Source organism: Chanodichthys erythropterus, chromosome 12, assembly GCF_024489055.1.
Source record: "Chanodichthys erythropterus isolate Z2021 chromosome 12, ASM2448905v1, whole genome shotgun sequence".
Lineage (NCBI taxonomy): Eukaryota > Metazoa > Chordata > Actinopteri > Cypriniformes > Xenocyprididae > Chanodichthys > Chanodichthys erythropterus.
The window spans coordinates 33,104,128-33,126,667 of NC_090232.1; the positions used below are offsets into that span (position 1 = coordinate 33,104,128).

The 22,540-nt window shown below is 38.8% G+C and overlaps 1 protein-coding gene across 2 annotated transcripts in view; it reads right to left on the minus strand.

Annotated features, from left to right (window-relative positions):
* Positions 1-855: 855 nt before the first annotated feature.
* The window catches only part of stox2a (storkhead box 2a), a 52,325-nt gene continuing 30,640 nt past the window's right edge, over positions 856-22,540 (minus strand). For both annotated transcript variants that reach the window (XM_067404630.1, XM_067404631.1), the window contains exons 2-4: positions 12,717-12,869; positions 7,141-9,646; positions 856-4,616 (exon numbers count right to left, since the gene is read on the minus strand). In XM_067404630.1, coding sequence (XP_067260731.1) covers positions 4,415-4,616; positions 7,141-9,646; positions 12,717-12,869 — 2,861 coding nt within the window. In that variant the 3' untranslated portion in view covers positions 856-4,414. The remainder of the gene's footprint in view (positions 4,617-7,140; positions 9,647-12,716; positions 12,870-22,540) is intronic.

Sequence of the window (22,540 nt, forward strand, 5' to 3'; positions counted from 1 at the left end):
TATTAGATATAGATTTCTATGTATATTATATCTGTATTAAAATAAAAGCAGTACCTACTGCTATAAATGCTGTTAATATGAATCAAACAACAAAAGAAAAACAGAAAATTACTCACTGAATACCTTAGTAGGTTTAATAAGAATAAATTTCTTACTTGAATGCTGCTGTTAAATGCTCTGGCAAGGAGATAAACATGGCGGACTGTGTACAGCTCACTCAGGGCGGAGTCTATGCTAATAGGACAGATTCGTCAGCAGTCGTGGGTGGGGCCTAAGCATTTGTGACGTCACAAAAGCTACAATCTGTAACCTGTTGGTGGTTTTGTACCATTATAGGGGGTTGTACACACAATTTAATTAAAATTTATGAACTAAGCAGCTCATAAACACTTTATCACAAGAAAAAAATTGAGTTAAAGTATTATACAATCATTAAGACATTTCTCCTTAGAACCTGGAGGGCTCTTTATTGTGTCAAGAACCCTATGGTTCTATAAAGATCATTTATAACACCACATCAACCTTTTTTTTCTAAGAGTGTAATATTTGAAATTCACAAAAATGTTTGTTATGCCCTTCTCACACAATCGTTTAACTTTCAACTTCATTTGGCATGCCAAAAGATTTCTTCTAAAAATTGTATAAAAGATTACGCAGAAATATCATGTGCTGCTTAGTTAATATTAACCAAACACTTAGAATAATATTGTAGAAGAAAACTAAAATACTAACAATTAATGTTATAAATCTTAGACATTCCAGAGGTTTCAAGACACAAGAAATTTTAAAACATATAACCAAACATGTTATTTTATTGTCTGAAAAAGTAACACAATCTCCCAACTGGGTTTATCACATACACTACCACAACGATGAAACACCATTACTACACAAATAGGGACTTCTTTTCAAATATTATAGACATTACAAAAAGATCCCTCATATCTTTCAGTTTTCTTTTGAAGTTATACTAAGCATGGCAGATTGATTTCATTTACAGTATGATACTGTACACTGTCACCATTTAGAAACAATGTTGTCTGACGTGGTTCTAAAATCCATAATGTTAAGGGAAGACATTTCATGGTCATTTTTATTTCATATGAAATATTTTACAATATAAACAAAGCATCCGTCTTGGATGGACTTAACAGCAACCAGAGGCCAGGCATTTCAGTGCAAACATGTTTTTTACAAGGCAGTCTTGGCTGCATTACTCCCTTTTGTCTATCAAAAACTAATGTGATAAAAAAAGGGAAAAAAAAAAAAAAAGATGAAGGAGGGGTGTGAAATTAAAACAAAATTTCAAAAATGTGACACATACCCAAAATGCATCCTCTGACAAAGCCTTGCCGAGTAAGGGAGGTCATGTATTTGTATTAATGTCCATCAGAAACCATTCAAAAGCGATTCAAGTTCTGCAGAGGTGTATTCCTCACTAAACTGAAATATAATTCTGGACTTAAATCGTTGTTTTGTTGAACTGTTTTGAGAAAAGAATCTATTTATAGAGCTGACGTTATGAGTTGCTTGCTCTGTCTAATGTGGCTCTCTGATGTACATCTATGATGTCTAGCAATGATATAAAATTACCATTTAATATATGAGGCTCCTGTCTTTCCACAATCTTCATCCCACCTCCAACTACAGGGTCTAAGAGGCTGTTTGGACCCTAACCACTGACCTCTCAAATACTTGGTGGGAAACTGAAAACAATACTATTGTAACCAGTATTGCCAATTGCCAAAAGCAGATGAACAAGTTTTGATTTGGGCTAAACATTTCAGATCGGAAAATACCCGACATGATTCAATTTAATATATTGTATCTGATGAGGTGCTTGTTTATACTATAGAATGTAGTCCCTTGATTTCCGTCTAGATGCATTTCCAACAAACTAGAGTTGAATAGAGTTACTCACTGGGCTTGAAATCATGAAGCAGATAAAGAAATATTTATGTAAAGGGGGCAGCAGAGAACTGAAAATGGCTTCTTACACAAATCGGAGGGAAAACAAAATTGGGAATGTTTTGTAGATGTGGTGCTAGACAGATTTATACACAACTTGCAAATAAGTAAAAGACACTTCTGTCAAAAACTGAGAAAAATTGAGTTGAAACTACAGCACTTAATACTGATTACTTTAGAATAAGTCCTCTTAGTTACAATGTCCGCCGCTCCTTGTCAACATTCACAGAGAAGAGGCTGATAGCGCTGTGTTCCACAGGCAAAGAATCCAAATCTGTACACGTCCCTACCTTGTTGTTACACAGGTGGTGGAGGTAGCTAGTTATGTGCATGTATGTGGGGTTTAGGGTAGTTTGCATGGCTGATTGCAGGTGTGTCTCTGTGTGTGTGTGTGTGTGTGTGTGTGCGTGTGGATAGTAGTTGAGTGAGAGGGACTGAGCTGAAAGTGGTTAACAAGAAGTCCCACAGGAGGATATCCACCTGAACACTTATCATAAAGCAATGAAACTGCAGAGGGTATGGGAAAAGAAGCAAATAAAAGATACAAAGGGAGGATCACCACATAATAGCACCAATGGATGTGACATGAGCTCTGCTCTTTTTCCCAAATCTCACGAGTCACTGCCAGAAGGGACACGACCGTTGGTTCTGGTGCATTGAGATGGCACGCCAAACAGTTAAAGCCATAGTCCAAATGTTCAAAGCAAGTAATTTAATGTTTAATTCAATCTTGGAAAAGGGGCCTTTGCTAATGGATCGGAGCCTTACTGTATATAACACAGGCAGGTCCAAATCTAATGTAATCTATGTTCATCTCGGACATTTGAGAGGAATGATAAATACCAGTGGAGCAAATTATTTGTACATACTTTCACTGAATCAGTTGTTCCAACCTAAAAGAAGCATTTATTGAAATCATGAAAAGGTTGAGAATATTGTGAATATACATATCATGTGTTGGCTGTGGCAGAATTTTTAACCATGTCATCTGCTGACCATATTTTGCATTTAGGCCAGGGACATGGCTTGAGTGATGATCAAAACCAGCTCAATTCCCAAGGAAAACAACCAAACAAACAAACAAAAAAGGTGAAAATAAAACAACATAGTGGTCTGGATTCAACTCAAGTAAGAACATTTTTCAAAATAAAAGTTTTATCAGAGCAGCAAAAGGGCCGAGTCTCTGAATCCCACTGGCCCAAAGGAAGAGAACTTTATGACCTTTCCTTGGAGTGTTTTGGATGTTTTGGACACAACACCCGTGTTCCCGCCATTGCGATTTCCAACATCTTCCTCCTTTCGTGACAACAAACAGAGCCATCAAGCTACACAGAAGACAAGCATGTTTCCAAACCAACAATGACATCCACAAGTGTCCTGGTTCATGAGACTTGGTATCGGATTCACACTGGCGCAAAACAAACACCTGTTTTATTTCAAAAGGGAATGAACACAATAAAAATATTCTACATCTGAATTAAACTTAGACAGAAATTAAATTGAAATAATTTATATTTTTGGCTACCAAGATTTAGGTTTTATTCCCTTAAGAAACAAAGACTGGTGAAACGATCCACAGAAACATGATAACAGACTAACTTATGCTTTACCTCTTCTTAGGAGAGTTAACTGTTCATGACCTGAGATTAAATATGAACTTTAATGAAACAGGTAAATTCATTACGTAGTGTAAAGTTGCATACAAAGTAATTGTATGCGCAATAAGTTTGGGTTAAAAAAAAAAAAAAAAAATCAATAGTCCTTTTTCTAAAAAAAAGAAATAATAATCCTTTAATTTCAGAACGAGATCATTTTTTCCACTAATTCAGTCTATGTACTTGTTTTAATAAGCATATGAGTATGATTCTTATTGTTTCACCAATGCAGCTAACAGTGTCATGACAAATGAGTTTATTTTAGGAATATTATACAGCTTTATGAATCATGAATTAAATGTTGCTTAGATGAGAGCTTTTATGCCTCATTTTTTAAACTTGTACTGCATACCAATATCACAAATCTTTAATACCTTTGACCTGCACATCAGCATCTATTTCTTAATGCGTGCAAACTTAATCCATTGGCTGGATGATCTCTAATCTGTGACTGACAAAATATACTCTTGAAAACAAAACATTGTTAAATTACCAGTTACTTCAAGCCTATTTTGAAAATAACGGTTGATTCCGACTGCAGAATTTCCTGATTAATTGCTTGTCAAGGTAAATCCTATGATGAGAAATTTCCTTTTCCATTTTTTCCCTTTTTCTCTTTTTTTGCAGTGACCTTTGATGCTGTGGGAACAGTCTCTGGAAGCCATGCCTGTGGGTTTAACAGTCCCCATGTAGTCGAGGTGCTTGATGGAGGGTGTCACCCAACCTCCTGCACTTAGGCACCCCAACATTGCAGATCACCCTGACCCTACGTCAACCCAGATGGGCCCATGTCAGACGCTGGTGATGGAGGCAAGGCAGTTGGGGGATTTCTGCAGTTTCTCAGGTTGCGTGGTAGGGGGCTCTGGGATTGCACGGAAGCTGAATGGGGGGCCGATGCTGGTGGTACCCATGTGGCCTGGACTCAGGGCCGGATTCTGTCGCCGGTTACTCTCCACAATGCTTGAGGTGTTAGACGCCAGACTCTCCCGTGTGCTGAAAAAGTGGTAGATGTGGGAAAATGACCAGAGAAGAAGAAATGGAAAGAAAAAAAGAGTGGGGTTTAAGACAAAATAACAGATTATTTCAGGGCATGAAAAACAATAGAAATCACACAAGTCCTCAGAAGGAGAAAACATACAGCCTTGCAGGTTTGCTGGATTGTTTAGCTGTACAAAAACGCTATAGTTCTTTATGACAATATGACAACAATAAAATTACTATAACAGAAGCACTGATAGCCAAACATAAGAAAGCAATATATAATATATAAGAAAGAATATATTTTTATATTGAAGGTAGAAGTGGTTCACCAAAAAATAGTCTTAATTTGACTGCATTCCACAGAATTTTCACAGAACACAAAAGGATACATTTTGAAGAAGTTTTCCCTACTCTTGTCCATGCAATTACAATGAGCATTACACAATTCATAAAGGACACAAAAGAACCATAAAAGTATAATAAAAGAGGTACTGTTGATAGTGTACTTTGATAGTGGGAAACCGACTGTAATTTAAATCTTTATTCACTTTAAATCTTCACATAGCTCTCCAAGGTGAAGCATGAGAGAAGTAGCAAATGTCATATTCATAACTAAATATTTATTTTGAATAAGATCTAATTTAGTTTTCTGAGGCATGAAAGTTCAGTCCCAATTCTCTGTAATTATATGAAATATAGCAATCAATATACCTAAGTCATACGAGCAAGTCAATTATGACACATTTTTAGGGAAAACTATTCCTATTAACTATTGCAGATAGGATGTCTTAACATACTGCATAGAGAAAAGTGCAGAGTTGTTGTTTTTTTTGTTGCATGTCCCACTCCATATAATTGCATTACTACCTCACATCAATCACAAACTAAATTGTGTCTATGCACAAGAGTTGTGCTGGTGTTTTTCCAGGAGCTGTGGAATGACATCATCACTAATGTGATGAGTCATCCAGAAAATAGTGAATGATTTTGTGTGTGACTGTGTGTGTGCGTGCATTTTTGTGCACAAATTTGTATAATGACATAGGTATGACATAGGTATCACAAGGAGAGGATGACTTATGAGGACTTTACCCCATGTCCCCATTTTTCAAAAGGTTTATAAATCATACAGAATTGAGAAAGTAAAAATGTGCAGTTTCCTGAGATGGGTAGGTTTAGGAGTTGGGTTGGTGTAGGGCGATAGAAAATACGGTTTGTACAGTATAAAAACAATTACGCCTATGGAATGTCCCCACAATTCACAAAAACAAACGTGTGTGTGTGTGTGTGTATGTGTGTGTGTGTGCACGCATAAAGGGGCTGCTGGGTGTCTTAAAATGAGAGAATTGTTGCAGTTTGTCTCGTAATCTTTTTGGGGCTATTTATTCAGAGGCAAACACCAGACATACAGACTAAGCTTATGGAGCGGACAGAGCACAGTCACTCTCAGATAAAAGGTCTTAAAATGTGCGTGGGAGTGCCGAAATAGCTCCATCACTATGTGACTGCCTGGGCCACAAATTCTGTATATTCAAGGCCCTTTACTTTCATCATCAATACATGGCACTGATCGTATAAAGGTATGTTGCATTACACACATTTTCAAAACATTACAAATTTAATGCAAAGTTCAGCTTTCTATGAGTTTGCTTTTAAGAACTGGCATATCTGTCAAAGAATGAGGTCAGAATGTCATTATTAGGTCAACATTTTTAGACACCTGGATCAGCAAGTGCAGCTAAAACACAAACTTGCACTATACTGTAAGAAAAACTTAATATTTTGGCAGAAAATTATCAGTATCTTTTCCGTTAAGTATACAGACATTTCCTTGAATGATAAAACAATGCAATGCATAATTCAAAATATGGGCAAAACACCTGTAAAAAAACCAATACAGAAATTTCCTTCATATTATCAATGTACATTGCCCTTTATTTTATGTGCCTTTATGTGAGTATATTGTATTGTAAGCAGTTGAGGCAGCACATGTGCAGAACATGTAGGCTCTCAGTTATTCTACTCCTGCCATATCCCTCTGAATGAGTCATACAGGCACAAGGGGTCTATTTTTAGCAGCTGAAAAAAGTCCTCACCCTCTCACTCATAAAGGGCTTGCTAACACATACACAGCCCTGGGAAACCCACTTAAAGGCTGTGTGTGCTGGTTTGAGGCCTTGACAAAGGGAAGGGGAGAAACCTTGCTACACACCTCAGTATAAGATGGGATAAGAAATGTGTTTCTTGCAGCTATGTGATTCAAATCATACATGCATTTCATAGGTGCAGTCTAGTTAAAAACTAATAAACAAAACATATATACATAAAAAAAAACGTAATTTTTTTGATTCCAGCACATCCCAAATAGTAAATAATTTTATGACTTTGGTAATAATAAAAAGAACAGAACAGAACAGATAGAAGAATGGCAATAAACTGATGCACTAAACAGTGGTTCACGATCAACAATTGACAATGTACACTCAAATATGAGTTTTCAATTGCAGCATCTTCTGTCTATGAAGTGAGTACTTACCGAGGGGAGTTAAACCCACTGTCTACAGTCACACTACTGCTGTCCATGCTGTCCAGCCGTGCCGAGTGAGCCGTCTTTTGGCTGTTATTATTCTCGCTCTCCTTAGGGCTAAGCAGAGTCAAGTTGTTCTCAAACTTCCGCTGTAAATCCCGCTCTTTCTCCCGTTCTAGCAACCACTGCATGGTCCCACCACCTCCGCCACTATCTCCGGCCCCTGCCCGCCCCTTTGTTTCTGTCGGGGCCGCCTCTTTACGGGAGGCCTCCTCTCCCTCCTCCTCATCGTCATCATCTGACACGTTGTAATAGTCAAAAGCAGCTTCAGATGTGGAGGGAGCACCCTGATCTGTGCCTGTAGGTGCTGGGGCAGAAGCAGACAAAGGGGTGGAGTTAGTTGGCTGTTGGGTCTCCAGAGTGTCAAGGACCTCGGACGATTTCATGTGCGGAGTCTTACGCAAAGTGCCTGACTTTGAGTAGCCACTGTCCACATAGCTCACAGTCAAAACATTGTGTGGCGGTTTGAACAAAGTGTCCTTACTGAAAATCTCTTTCCTCTTGTCCACCCCGCCACCAGTGCTACCACCACCTCCCCCGCCCCCTGGGTCAGTGTTGTGTTGGTGCTGTATCAAACGTCCATTGGGCATAGGCTCAGGGGTCTGGCTCGGTGTGGGTTTGCCAGAACCGTTGTGCCCCTTGGTGGAGGAGTCCTCTTTGTACTCCAAGGGGTGAGGAGACGTGAGGTGCGGTGTCTGCCGGTCAGCTGGAGAGCCCTTGCGGATTCCGTCAGATGGGGTTAAAGTGTCATGATCAGATTTGCCCAGAGGCAGCGGGGCAGTAAGGATTGTTTCATTCGATGTATTGCACTGAAAGTAGTCATCAGCCAAAGGCTTTGGCGACAGGGCCTTTAGATCACTATAGGCTGGGAGGCTGTCCCTGCTCTTGTTCCGTTCTAGAGGACTACAGAGCCTTGATTCATCCAAACTCATTTTACCCATATCAAGTACAGACATTTCAGAGCTAAACTTGGCAGCAGAAAACATGATGCATGAGTAGTGCGGGGCCTTTTGGGAGGAGGCCCTCAGCGTCCCATCGTCGGTATAGTAGCGGCTTCTGTCATCGGGACTGCGGTCGTAATCCTCAGCCGTGCCAAGCGTGGAGCTCCCACCTCCCAGCGGGCCCTTGGAGTTGTCCATAGAACGCGATCGCTCTTTAGCCTTATCGGGCCGCTCATTGCGTGACTTGCGGTCCTGAGTGTGGCTGTGGCTCCGATGCACTCTAGAATGTGATGTCCCACGTGAAGGCTCAGGGAAAGGCATCTCTGTCCGCCTCTTTGCAAGCTCCCCTGAAACATCCCACTCTGGGGTGACAGGAAAGTGTGACTCAGCAATGTTGGGGTTGCTGTGGACAAGATAGGCACCACCGCTTCTGCGTTCCATCGTGTACATTCCCTCTCTTGGCGAGCGTACCAGAGAATGGCTGAAAAAACGGTAGTCCCTCTCCAGGCTGACTGCTGGCAGGTCCAGATTGGAGCCCTCTGAGGGGTCTCCCCGAGAAGCTCGCGTCTTGCTGTGCGAACGCGACTTCCCGTGTGGCACACGCCGGTGACCTCGGCTACGGCGACTGCGGGCACTGTGCTGTGCGGATGAGCTGGCCTTGCAGCGCTGAGCTCGTTCCTCTTCCAGCCGCTTCATGACAGCTGTGTGACGGGCCACGTTCTCCACTGTCAGGTCTGGGTTGATGCGGCGGATGATCTCCATCTCCACCTCACGAGGGATCGCTGCAGCCGACGGTGTGTCCTCGTCCCTCAAGGGCCACTCCTCTGGAGGAAACTGTGCTGAAAAGGTGGCCAGCTGTTTGGTCTTGTCCTTTTTGAAGCTCAAGCGGAACAGCTTCAGCCCAAACTTCTTCGACTGCCTCTCACTGCTACCCCCACCAATGCCCTCCTTCTTCTTGGTTAGCGTGTCTGTCTTATAAGAGAAGGTGGCGGTCATGCTCTTGCTCTTGTCCGTGGGGTCAGGTGGGTGCTGAATGGCAGGTGGAGGAGGTGGGGGTTGTGGGTATGAAGGGGGATCTCCTTTGGGTTCTTTTGGGGATTTCCTTTGAGTTGTGGAGGTATGAATGCTGGGCACCTCATCGCGGTAGGCATTGTAGGAGTCGCAGTGGTTCTTAGGATTAGGCCTTTCTCGTACACAGCCAGAGGTGGAGGGAGTGATAGTTCCAGATTGTGGTGATGTGCATTGCTGTTGCTGTTGTTGCTGTTGTTGCTGTTGTTGCTGTTGCTGCTGTTGCTGCTGTTGCTGCTGTTGTTGTTGCTGCTGCTGCTGCTGTCGCTCTGGATGCCGCTCGTCCAGGTGGTACCACTTGCTGTTGGTGCGGATGAGGGACGGGGTGATGAAGTAGGTCTGTGGAGTAACAATGAAGTAACCTTCTGGTGTGGGGTAGATCTTTCTCTCCCGTACCAACATGTTCAGTGTGTGCCGCAGGATCTCTGGACTCGGAGTGGGTACACCTGAAGAAATACAATCATATGTAAATTTCATAATAATTTTCAGAGCGCAAACTAAATGCAAATGCTGACACAATGTTTTCTACTTGGCTAACATTTGTGATGTGATAATAATACATCTTCAGTCAATGCCAATTAATTTTTCAAAGGAATAGCTCAACAGGCAAACACTTAGATGTGGAAAATAGAGTGCAGAGTGTGCATGTGTGTGTGTGTGTTTGTGTGTGTGTGTGTGTGTGTGTGTGTGTGTGTGTGTGTGTGTGTGTGTGTGTGTGTGTGTGTGTGTGTGTGTGTGTGTGTGTGTGTGTGTGTGTGTGTGTGTGTGTGTGTGTGTGTGTGTGTTGGGGGGGTTTGCAGATTAGTGGGTTCATGTTGATGTCATCATGATCCAGAACAACTCTGACATGCCAAAAGTAGGATTAACCTTAAGTAGGTGTGATCACACAAATATCTACAGAAGGCAGATAAAAACAAGAGCATTGGTTGCTGATTTATGTCACCACCAATCACAACACACCAGCCATTACCTCATCTTTCATCATCACGTCTGTAAGCCCCTCAGTGTATTAACAAGACAAAAACTGCCATTGTGTGACTTACCAAAGGGGTTCTCCTTTATGAGATTTACTCATGATTTACAAAAAAAAAAATAATAATAATAATTATAATAATAATTATAATAATTCTTAATCTGGGAGAAACTACCAAAACAATTAACAACACTCTCAAAGACAAACATCAGATTTGTGACATGACTCAGTACTGTGGACGTTTCTTTGAGTTGAATATCACGTTTGTAAACTAAGTAAACATTGTCTATAACTCACAGACAAGGAGCACCAACAGGGTAGACTGCACTACAGGGTACATGGTGTCCTCGCTGCACTCAAGTCCTCACTTCACCCAAATCAGCTTTTCAACACTCTCAATCACAGAAACACACACACAACGGATAAAGGAGCAGATAAGCTGTAACTAGTCAGGGTTAAGTGTTGCCTGCCATTACATCATACAGTGGTAGTTGCCATACCAACATGACGCAACCCAAAGCCTCTGTTCCTTTTTTTCTTTTTTCCCCACTCCTTCTTTGAGGGAAAGCAGACAGACTATTCAGGTAAAGTTTGCAAACTCTGCACTTCGATTGACTGATTTCTCTGAACATAGCTGGGCAAGGTAAGCTGTACAACAGGGTCATTCTACAGATATTATTAAAAATAATGTTTAATAAAAAACTTTGGACATTCAGCTGTTTCTGAAACTGTAAACTGTTGGAGTTTCCCATGGAAAACATTTTGCACCAATAACATGAAATAATATTAAAGGGGTAGTTGAAAAATGAAAATTACCCCATGATTTACTCACCATCATGCCATCCCAGGTGTTTATCTTCTTTCAGACGAACACAATCGGAGATATATTTAAAAATATCCTTGCTCCTCAAAGCTTTATAATGGTTGTGAATATGGGGCCACATTTTGAAGCCAAAGAAATGCATCCATCCATTATAAAAGTAATCCATACGGCTCCAGGTGGTTTAATAAAGGCCTTCTGAAGCAAACTAATGTGTTTTTATAAGAAAAATATCCATATTTAAAACTTTACAAATTCAAAAACTAGCTTCCGGCGGACTACTGTACGCATAGTGCGCAAGTCGACCTGTGCCAAATGAGTAATCCTCTGACGCAATATATGACGCAGGATGTAGGAGTAGCTCAAGCTTAGATGCCTCTTGCGTTTCAAACAAATAGGGCTGGGCAACAAACTCAAGCGCTTATATCAAAATCCTCCAACATTTCTCTTTAAAAATGATCGTTTTAGACTTAATTTGAGACTGGTGTTTTATTTTGCTCTATACTCTGCGCTTGCACGTTCGTCATTGCGTCATGCGTCAGGTCAGAGGATACTCTTCCATAGCAAATCGATGTGTATGGCCGTCTGCCAAAAGCTAGTTATTATAGTTAATAAAGTTTTAAATATGGTTGTTTTTTTGTTTTTTTTTACAAAAACCCATCAATTTGCTTCAGAAGGCCTTTATTAACCGCCAGGAGCCGTATGGATTACTTTTGTAATGGATGGATGCATTTGGGCTTCAAAATGTGGCCCCATATTCACAACCATTATAAACCTTGGAGGAGCAAGGATATTCGTAAATATATCTCCGATTGTGAAAGAAGATAGTCATATACACCTAGGATGGCTTGAGGGTGAGTAAATCATGGGGTAATTTTCATTTTTGGGTCAACTAACCCTTTAAGTGAGGTAAAAAATCTATTTGTATTGTCCACTCCAAAAAAGTCACAATAATCATATCCAACAATTACAATAAGTACAGAAACACAGTATTTTGTTCCAAAAACATTATTATAAAATGTATAATAAAATGTACATTATTCTAAAAAAAATTTTAATGTGATGGGGTAAGAATATCTTCCTTTTCATTCAACAAATCAGAATTATGTTCAGTCTTACTTTACTGTAAATGCCTTGCCTGAAAAACACTGATTATGGATTTGACCAAGTGCTATATTCTCAGCATATGTAATGAAGCCAACAAATTGGGTAACACTTTATTTTGATGGTCTCTCTTGAACATTCTGTTGACTAAAAGTAACTTTGCAACTACAAGTCAACTAACTCTCATTAGAATATTAGTAGACTGTCTGCTTAATATAACACTTTATTGTGATGCTCCCCCAACAGACTTTCTACTGACTATAAGTAAATATGCAAGTAAATGTCAACTTATTCTAACCCTAACCCTACCAGTCTACTAATACTCTACTAACACTCTAATGAGAGATAGTAGACATCGCTACTTATAGTCAACAGAATGTCCTAAAGGGCCCATCAAAATAAGGTGAAACAAAAAATTGGGAATTTATCAGACACAATATTTTTTATGACAAGGATTATGCCAATAAAACTGGAAGTCTTTTTATGATGTTACATATGTAATTCCTAAAGTGGAAATTCCTATTGTGTCCATTATAAAATACTATGAGGGTGTTTACAGCACTCGAGTGCATGTGTGTGTGTGTGTGTTTTGTGTACATAAGTGTGTTTGGAGGGCTACCCGGGAAGCAGGTGGCAAGGTGCTCCATCAGCGCATCTTGTGTGACAGGCTTGCGGGCAGAGTTCATGGCTGAGATGGCCAGACACAGAATCTCTCCCAGTGGGATGAACTGAGACTGACTGATGGGTGACATACTGATTGGGGATACATCGCCTAGAGAGAAAGAGGGAGAGATAGAAAATGATGTTCAGTCCTACTTTACTAGATCATGTTTGTGTTGCATTAAAAAAAGTTGACATTTATAGACCAATCAGTTGCCAAACATGCAAGCAATAAAATAAAAACCCCAAAGGATAATTATGAGTTCAAGATGTCTCCAATAATGTTAATGTGGGACCTGTTAATATGGAGAGAGAGGAGAAAGGAGGCCAGAGAGGGGCGTGGAGGAGTTTTCAAGATGCTATACGGTCACAACAGTAGCATGAGGGTCATTCAGGGTGTGTGATCACGTGTTGCCAAATGTGACCTTATACTGACGACTCAGCGATAAGCCCCTCTGCCTGCGTAGGCAGAAAGACCCCAGGCCATGTGTCAATATTGATCCCAAAAAAGCACCCATGCATATTGGATTTACTAGAAACACAGCACAGAGCAATCAAACATGTTATATCACATAAAATATCTGAGAGAATATGCTTCACTTTTGCACCTTTTCATTAAAGCTAAAATGCCCCGGAATGACTTCTCAGTTATAATGGAATATAATAAAGAAATAAAAATTAAATACAATATTAGAATATTTGATATAATTTATGTATTACCCACTATTGTCCAGCTCATTATTAAAATAAGCATATTTTTGCAGTTCGAAATTTAGATTAACATCAAATCCTTTCATACTGTTATTATACTGCAAATGAATGTTATATGCAGAATGTCTATCTGAAACACCTGATAAACTCCATGTATTCCCAAAGCAAAGTTACAAACACTATGGGGTTTAATAGTGAGAACTGAGTCAGCATTATCCAAACCATGGCTGACTGGGCAAAATTAAGATTATGGATCATTTATACAGTTATTCATACTAAAAATAAAGTTCAGTTCGGTCAAAGGAGAGGATGAGATGAGAAATACAAAGCATAATTCTATACCATTGTTCATAAAAATAAAAAAAATCCTAAATTATACACTTTATTGCTTGGAGATGATGTCCAAACTGATAAGGAGCAAAAGAAACACTGATCGAGCGTCTGTTCACGTGCATTGAAAAAAGCCAAAAGAAAAATCATACCTTTTACACTGAGGTTAAACCGTAAGCCTAAACAACTAATTTAACCTTTAAAGATTATGCTATGCTTCACTACTTAGCTCACCATGCTAAAAGAAACCATAAAACTGGTCCGAGTCTAGCATAAAGGGCAACAAAGGGTCTGAAGCTGCGCTGCTAACACTGCAGGATGCAGATAGGATGACATCATCCACACGGAGCTGCTGCTCTCCTGGTGTGTACGTGTGTGTGTGTGTGTGTGTGTGTGTGTGTGTGTGTGTGTGTGTATGGCAGGCAAAGGACCATCACTCAAATCCCAGCCTCTTACTGTTCAAGCAGAGTGTGTACAGACAGCAACGTGCTGCTCGTAACCCTCTAAATGACTTACGAAGCATTAATGACGGTAGGGGAGGCTGGTAGCCTAGTGTTGTTTTTGTGAGGTATCAGCATGCTAGAGCTAAATTCACTTGCTCTCCATTATGAATTTTATTGTTTTTACTTTAGTAGGGGGAGGAGAGTGGGTGTGAGGATGTGAGAGAGAAAGAAAAAGAGCAGGATGGAGGGAGGCGCAGAGAGACCCCTCCCTCAGCTCCTGTGCTGCAGCCATCAGAAAAGGCGGCTCTGACGATGGACACTTACCCAACATGCTCCACTCCACACAAAGACAGGAGAGGTGTGACCAATCACAAGCAAGCTTCATGCACACCTTTTTTTATACTCTCCTCCAGCACTGCTCACTGGTGCACACATACACACACATATCTGCTTCTTGCTCTACCCTCTCCTCCGTCTCACACACACACACAAGCTAGTAGGTGGCCTGCTGAATTCGTTGTTATGGCAACGCATCCCTGTTGCTCTCTCTTGTTCCTCAGATGTGTGCTACTCCAGGATTTCTCTCTCTCACTCTCTCTCCAGCACCCAACCTCCTGTTCTTCCTGTCTCCATTCCTGCTCTTGTGCTTCACACTCTATCTTGTTAATGAAAAATTGAGGAAAGTACGTTGGCTGCAAGACTAAGCAAAACCTGCTCAACCACAAAGGCTATTTAGGTAAATAACCCCTATTAAACACACACACATCAGCATCATCTCTTACTCCTTGAGTAGTATATTAATATGGAGTAGATTATATAGATTTTATATAAACATCAAGATTCAGGATTTTGATCAAGGATGCATTAAATTGATCAAAAGTAATATTAAAGACAATTATAAATGTTACAAAAAAACTTATATTTCAAATCAATACTCTTTAAAAACTTTCTGTTCATCAAAAAATTAACAGCTTTGCCATCACAGAAATAAAATAAATTTTAAAATATAGTTAACTGTAATGATATTTCATAATAACGCTGTTTTTTTCTGTATTTTTGATCAAATGCTGCCATGGTGAGAATCAGAAAGGCTTTTCATGCTGTGTTTAAACCCGGGTTATCGTCGTTCTAAGCACCGCTTTTAACCCTGGGTAAAGGAGCGTTTCACACTTGTAATTTAGATATCAGCACCGCTTTTGTGATTATTACTTTGCATTGCAGTGCCAAACTTGTACAGTGTGAAATGATGCTGCGTTACAATGTTACAACTAACAACCGACAACCAATCATGTGACTTATATTCACGTGCTTTAGGCCGTCACGGAAACACCGCACAATGTATAAACAGTCTGTGTATGATAGGAAAAATGTCAAACGGTGATGGAAAACGTGACAATTGGTGTGACTTCTCAGTTATAATGGAATATAATAAAGAAATAAAAATTAAACTCTTACATTTATAGCTCGAAAAATTTGGGAAAAAAAAATGATATAACAGTCAGCAATGTGTAATATGAGGATATGCAATGCTAGAGCCTTATGTAAACAGGTCACATGCTGCATTTGTCCAGTCAGTGACACTGACACCACAAATATGCAGATTAGGCATGTGACGGTATCAAATTTTCATGTTTTGATTAATTGATGAAGCTTTTATCACGGTATTAAAATAAGTTGCAAAACCATTTTTGTCATAATTTAACAGGTTTAAGAACTCTTTTTGTAATAAAACAAAACTGACTGAAATTTTCAAACAGATTAAAATGCAAAAGAATTAGGCTATAAAGAACAACAAATAACAAATAACTCTATTTAATGCATTAACTAAGATTGAGCAATAGCTACATCTGATACAGAAAGTGTTATTTTTTGTTAATGTTAGTTTAGAAACACAACTGATCATTGTTTTATCTCAGGTCCATTAAATAAGTTATTTTGATTTTAGTAATGTTATTAAACAGTAACTAAGAAATGAACATTAATTAATAATAATTAATACTTTATAAGTATTTTTATTGTCAGTTTAGTGATAATGAATTAACATGTTAACTAATGAAGCTGTATGTTTTCAAAGTTTTACTGAACAATAACAAATAATCAGAACATTTCTAATCATTAGGGCATGTTGTAGTCCAGATTAAAATATAAAAATGTTTAGGTTTGAAAATAAAGATCCTTTTAAGTCTTTTTTAAGTATTCAGTATTTGGTGCTGTGATGAACAACACTGAGATTACAAAAAAATGAATGTCTATTTGAAGCATTTTAAAAACTTCACTAGCGCAGTTACTTTGTTTGCACGGTTTCCGTGGTAACCGCTGCACGCTGCTGTTCCATCAGCGCCCTCTGCTGTCAGAGAGTGAATGCGCACTTTCCGCCCGTTCCACCATGTGCTTCTCATGCACGTTGGGATTGTTTACATCTGAGCGCGTGTCCTTTTGACGCAGAATACAGCGGTGTTGTGCATTTTATACGATTGATGGGTAAAGTATTCTTAATTGCCTCATAAAAAATTAATAATTGGTAATAAATTATTATTTACAGTATTCTGAAGTGCCGACGATTACAATAGCGTGCATATTCATTATCACGATTTATCGCATTACCGAATATCGGCACAAGTCTAATGCAGATTAGGACTTTAACCCGGGGTTTAGGAATGTGCAGTATGAAACGGTAGCTTGTGAATACCCAGGATTAATGGTCAACCCCGGGTATAGTATGAGCAGTGTGAAACATGAATAAAGATAACCCAGGATTCCATTTACCAGGGGTTTAGAATGACCCAGGGTTAACTATTTTTAAGTGTGAAAAGCCCTAGAGACTTCTTTCAAAAAGATTTTGAATCTTACGACCCCATCTATAAGTGTAATACTAAAACATTTTAGCATGTATACATCCATTCCGTAGATTTTCTCTTTAAATTGCAGAAAATGCAGAAAAGTCAGCTGATTCCATCTGTGCCTGCCTGGTCATCATCAATAGTCGTGGGAAACAGACAGCTATGACATCTATGATCACAAACAGGACTATGAATAGAACAAAGAAACAGCTCGTCTGCAAAGAAACTTGCGCTTTGTACAAAAACAGCATTAATCCTCATGTTCTGTTTGTGGTCTGAAAGACTCAAAGATGGTTTAAATAGCTAAAAAACAAACATATAGTATCAAGATGCTACGCCAAATCTTATGAAAACTGATTTTAAACAATTTAAACGAATTCAACCAGCAGAGAGAGACCCCAAATATAACTCATAAATAAAAGCTCTATTTTGAATTAAAATATTATTATTGATGTATGTACACTATTAATATTTTTTTGAAGGCCTACAGCAGTGGGGTCTCTGGGACCTCAAACAATTTAAACAACTTGGGTTTTAATATTGTCTCTCTGTCTGAAAAATGGGGGGAAAGGGCTTAAATGGTGTGTCACATTATTCACTCTAAAATACAGCATTAAGTCTTTGTGCAAGCTGGCTTGGCTGCAAGCACAACTGAGGTGACGTCATCCCACTGGGCATAAACACTTGACAGGAACGAGGGAAGAAAGAGAGAGAGAGAGAGAAAAGATGAGGTCAAGAGATGAGAGATACTTTACCCTGTTATAACTTACAATCAATGTATCACAGCTTCTAAAATTGTTTAAGAATGTAGCACAAGGCTACTTGCTTCAAACATTAAACAATAGTCAATGAATATAGCAAACAGTGCAAGGATGCTAGCTTTACTGTTTGAAAAGTGTTGTGGGTTCTGAATAACTCACTTAAGCAAAAGTAGTTTATGATTGGTAATTTAATGTGGACTGATATAGCTGAGGAAAAGACCAGTATCAAGTCAAAAGCATGGATTTTTCATGTTTTGTCATTCAGAGGTTCAAGGATATGCATGAGTCCTTCACTACACAATTTTAACATTATATTTTCTATTAATTGACACAGATTGATCTATGTCAATTAATAGAAAATATAATGTTAAACTAAGATAATTTGTCTTACATAGGCCTAAAACCTCTACATTTAATAAGAGACTGTTGTGAAACTACACTTGAGGTGAATCAAGCTGACTAAAAGTGCTGCAACTCATTTTAGCACATGATCTGGGTAAACTTCTCTCTCAACCTCCAGTGAAATTATTTACCTATGTGAAAGTATTCCCTATGCCATTTGCAGTGCAAGTCAGATTGAAAATATACTGTCTTCCTTCTGGAACCTCACTTAAAATGTCTCAAGTTCACATTGCAGTGCATTGTTGGGCAACTGATACCAATACAGATCTGGAATATTATTAAACAATATAAAGCATTTTTGTCAACCATTCTGTTGCTCACTATGGGCCAGCTTTTTAAATGGTAAAAGAAAACCAGGAATACTAAAATAAAATAAAATAAAATAAAATAAAATAAAATAAAATAAAATAAAATAAAATAAAATAAAATCTGATATAAACTGTGATATTAATTATGATGAAAGGCCGGTGTGCTTTACAACAATGGGGAAAAGGAAGCTTATATTTATCTTCTGTATATCAGGTTGTGAGAGATGTCACCATCATAACCTTATGAAACTCAGGTGGAAGTTTGACTGAGGCAACACTAGGTGGAGGCAGGAATCCAAAATGTCCAAAATTAAATGGAGAGAAAAAAAAAAAAGGAGAGCAGCAATATTTTTTCCAACCTAAATGTATATTTAATTTCCTAACTTTCATTCTTCTAAGGCTGTGTCACTCTATCTTGAATAGTCAACACGTTTTGAATATCAAACAAATGCTTATCCAAACAATAGTATTCCATCTGCAGCCTGATCTTCCTGAATTACTGTATTATTAGATCCAACGTGAGATAATAAGGCTAATTTTCTAGCCTAATTGGCACCTGAACATGCTCAATCAATTCAGGGGTGCTACAACACCACTGAGAGAAGATGGAGGCTTGGTCACCTGACTAATCTCCTTGGTGATCTATGATGTAAACATCTCACATTGAGTGGGAGCGAGTGAATGAGGTTCAGTGGGACACAGATTTGTTACCTATTTGATATGTAAAACACATGCTTGTGGTCTTGTATATTTTAAGGCTTGATTCCTTTATGATAATTTCCAGAATAAACGTCTTGATTCATAAATGGCAAAAATGCTCATTTAAAAGTAAGGATCCTCTTTTTCCTAAATAGTTCAACAGTGCAGAAACTTGTTATGAAAAGTTAAGATTCCATAGAAGAAAAGATGTGGATAAGTCTACAAACATGATAAAACTTTTAACGACTGACAATGACTGATGGTTTTCAAATTGAAAATATCATGAATTCTGTTTATCTAAACAATACAGTAGTACATCACAATTCCATGATTATCAAATTGTCGCTCAACCCAGGTACATCTTGTACTTTGTTAGCGCTTCATCTTTAAAAATGTACAAAGAAACAGAGAAAGAAAGGGAGAGAGCCTTTACCTAAATCCTCACAGCTGCCCACTGAACGAGAGGTGACCTCATTTTTTGTGGGAGAGGACACAAAAGATCTGTCTCCATGACAACAAACCAGAAAAAAAAGTGTTTGCTTGTACACACCAAATGTGACCAGCACTACCCTCGGAGCCCTATTGTATACTATAGGCCATGCTTTCCACTTGTGCTGCGATGTTGTTCACTCTGAGAAGTCCTGCAATAGTTGAGGCAGAGATCAAGAGCCACGTGCAAATCAAACTCTTTTCGTAAATGGCTGAAACTGCAAATCACTATTTTTTTTCCTCAGTCCATAGGTCAAAGTGTGTTTTTTCTCAGTACAAACTTCCCATTAACATTCTAAACTATCCATTCTACATTTACTTGCCAGGGAAAAAAGATGGGGAACCTCACATTAAAGTGGCTTTCCATACTAAATCTAAAAATACACTGTCCACATATGACATCTCAATACATCAATCAGTATAGTATGACAGTCACCCTCTCCCACAAATTCAGCATGCCCACAAATTACATCATGTCCCATATGGCAGCCCAGCAGCTTCAAACTAGTTCAACTCCACCCATAAGACACACATCCACACACTCTCTCTCTCTTTTTCTGATAGGTAGGTAATGGATTAGGGTCACCAGACTGACTGACTGTGTTGGACAGACTTAAGCCTTGTTTATGTGTAGCCACATCAGAGTGCACCACAAATGCCTATAAAAAGCAAGCCTGAGTGACGATGAAAACATCTTGGTTAAATCAACAGTATCTAATTAGATGTATAAACCATCACTTTAAATTCATATTTAGGGCATGTGAGTGGATTGGGCCATGTGACATGCAGCTGGCAGTCAAAAGCAAAACAGGAAACTTGTCACAGGTTGCTAGCCCAATGATATTTTTTTAGTGGGCAAAAGCAAAATAACATTCAAATTATGATTTTTATAATTATAATTTTCATTTTTAAAATCAGTTTAGCCTTTCAATTTTAGACCCAGCTTTATTAAGGTCCTAGGCCAAGTTGTTTCAAATAATGTTAAAGGGTTAGTTCACCCAAAAATGGTCACCCTCATGCCGTTCCACACCCGTAATACCTTCGTTAATCTTTGGAAAACAAATTAAGATATTTTAGTTGAAATCCGATGGCTCATTGAAGCCTCCATAGCCAGCAATGACATTTCCTCTCTCAAGATCCATTAATGTACTAAAACATATAAATCGGTTCATGTGAGTACAGTGGCTCAATATTAATATTATAAAGCTACGAGAATATTTTTGGTGTGCCAAAAAAAGCAAAATAATGATTTATAAAGTGATGGCCGATTTCAAAACACTGATTTAAATATGTTTTTAGTACCTTTATGGATCTTGAGAGAGGAAATGTCATTGCTCCCTATATGCAGGACTCACGGAGCCATCGGATTTCAACTAAAATATCTTAATTTGTGTTCCGAAGTTGAAAGAAGGTCTATAGGTGTGGAACGGCATGAGGGTGAGTAGTTAATGACAGAATTTTAATTTTTGGGTGAACTAACCCTTTAATATACCTACTTGAACTACCAAAATAGATTTTTTTCTCCTTGAAAAGTACTGATAATAATACAGGTGGAATCAGTGTTCATCATAAGTGTCCCGTTCAGGAAACATGGTCAATACTCATGTGTAGACGGTGTGCAGCAAACAACAAACATTGGACCGACGGCAACGTCGTGTCCCTGGCCAAAAATCGTCATGGTAGAACGACATAAATTGGTAAAAATATGTAACACAGAACATTTCCTAAAAATGCATTCAGATATGTTTGTACATGTCTACAATTCTCTGTGGTTGCATATATAATTGTTACTTTGACTTTTAGCTACATGTACAGTGCTCAGCGTAAATTTGTACACCCCCTTTGAAAAGTAACATTTTAAACAATATCTCAATGAACATTTCCAAGATGTTGACAAGACTAAGTTTAATATAACATCTGTTTAACTTATAACATGATAGTAAGGTTAATAATATAACTTAGAGAACAAAATTTTCAGTTTTACTTAAATTAGGGTGATGCAAAAATTAGTACACCCAACTGTAAGTCTCTGAAGCAAAGCTACATTTTAGACTACAAATGTTGAATTTAATAAGAATTCAAACACAGGTGAGTTTGATTATTCATTGCACAGGTGTCCCGCAGACAGTTGACTATAAAAGGGTGTTAAAAAACCTTCCCATTTCATGCTGTCAGCAATGGCACCACATGGAAGAGAAATGTCACAAGACCTGAGAAAGAAAATAATTTTCTACACACAAAAAGGTGAAGGTGAAAAGATCAGCAAAGCTTTACTTATCAGTCAGAATACTGTAGCAAAAGTGGTACAAAAATTTAAAAAAGATGGAACAGCAACCATCTCACAGGTGGTCCACGGAAGTTAACACCTCAACAGGAGCATCTTCTGATGAGAAGGCTTGAAGAAAATCGGCATGCAAATTCACTGCAGTTTTCTAAAGAAGTAGAAAGCCAAACTGGGGTGACTATTTCCCATGACACAATACAGCGTACACTGCAGAGGAATGGCATGCATGGGTGCCGTCCACGAAAGAAGCCTCTCCTAAAGCCCAGCCACAAAACGGCCCACCTAGAGTTTGCCAGGGCCCATGCTGACAAAGATGAAGACTACTGGGTCTCTGTACTCTGGAGTGATGAGACCAAGATAAATGATTTTGGAACTGATGGCTTCAAAACTGTATGGCATCGCAGAGGTGAGGAAGACAAAGAAAAATTCATGGTGCCTACAGTAAAACATGGTGGTGGCAGTGTCCTTATGTGGGGCTGCGTGAGTGCTGCTGGTGTCGGGAGCTGCATTTCATTG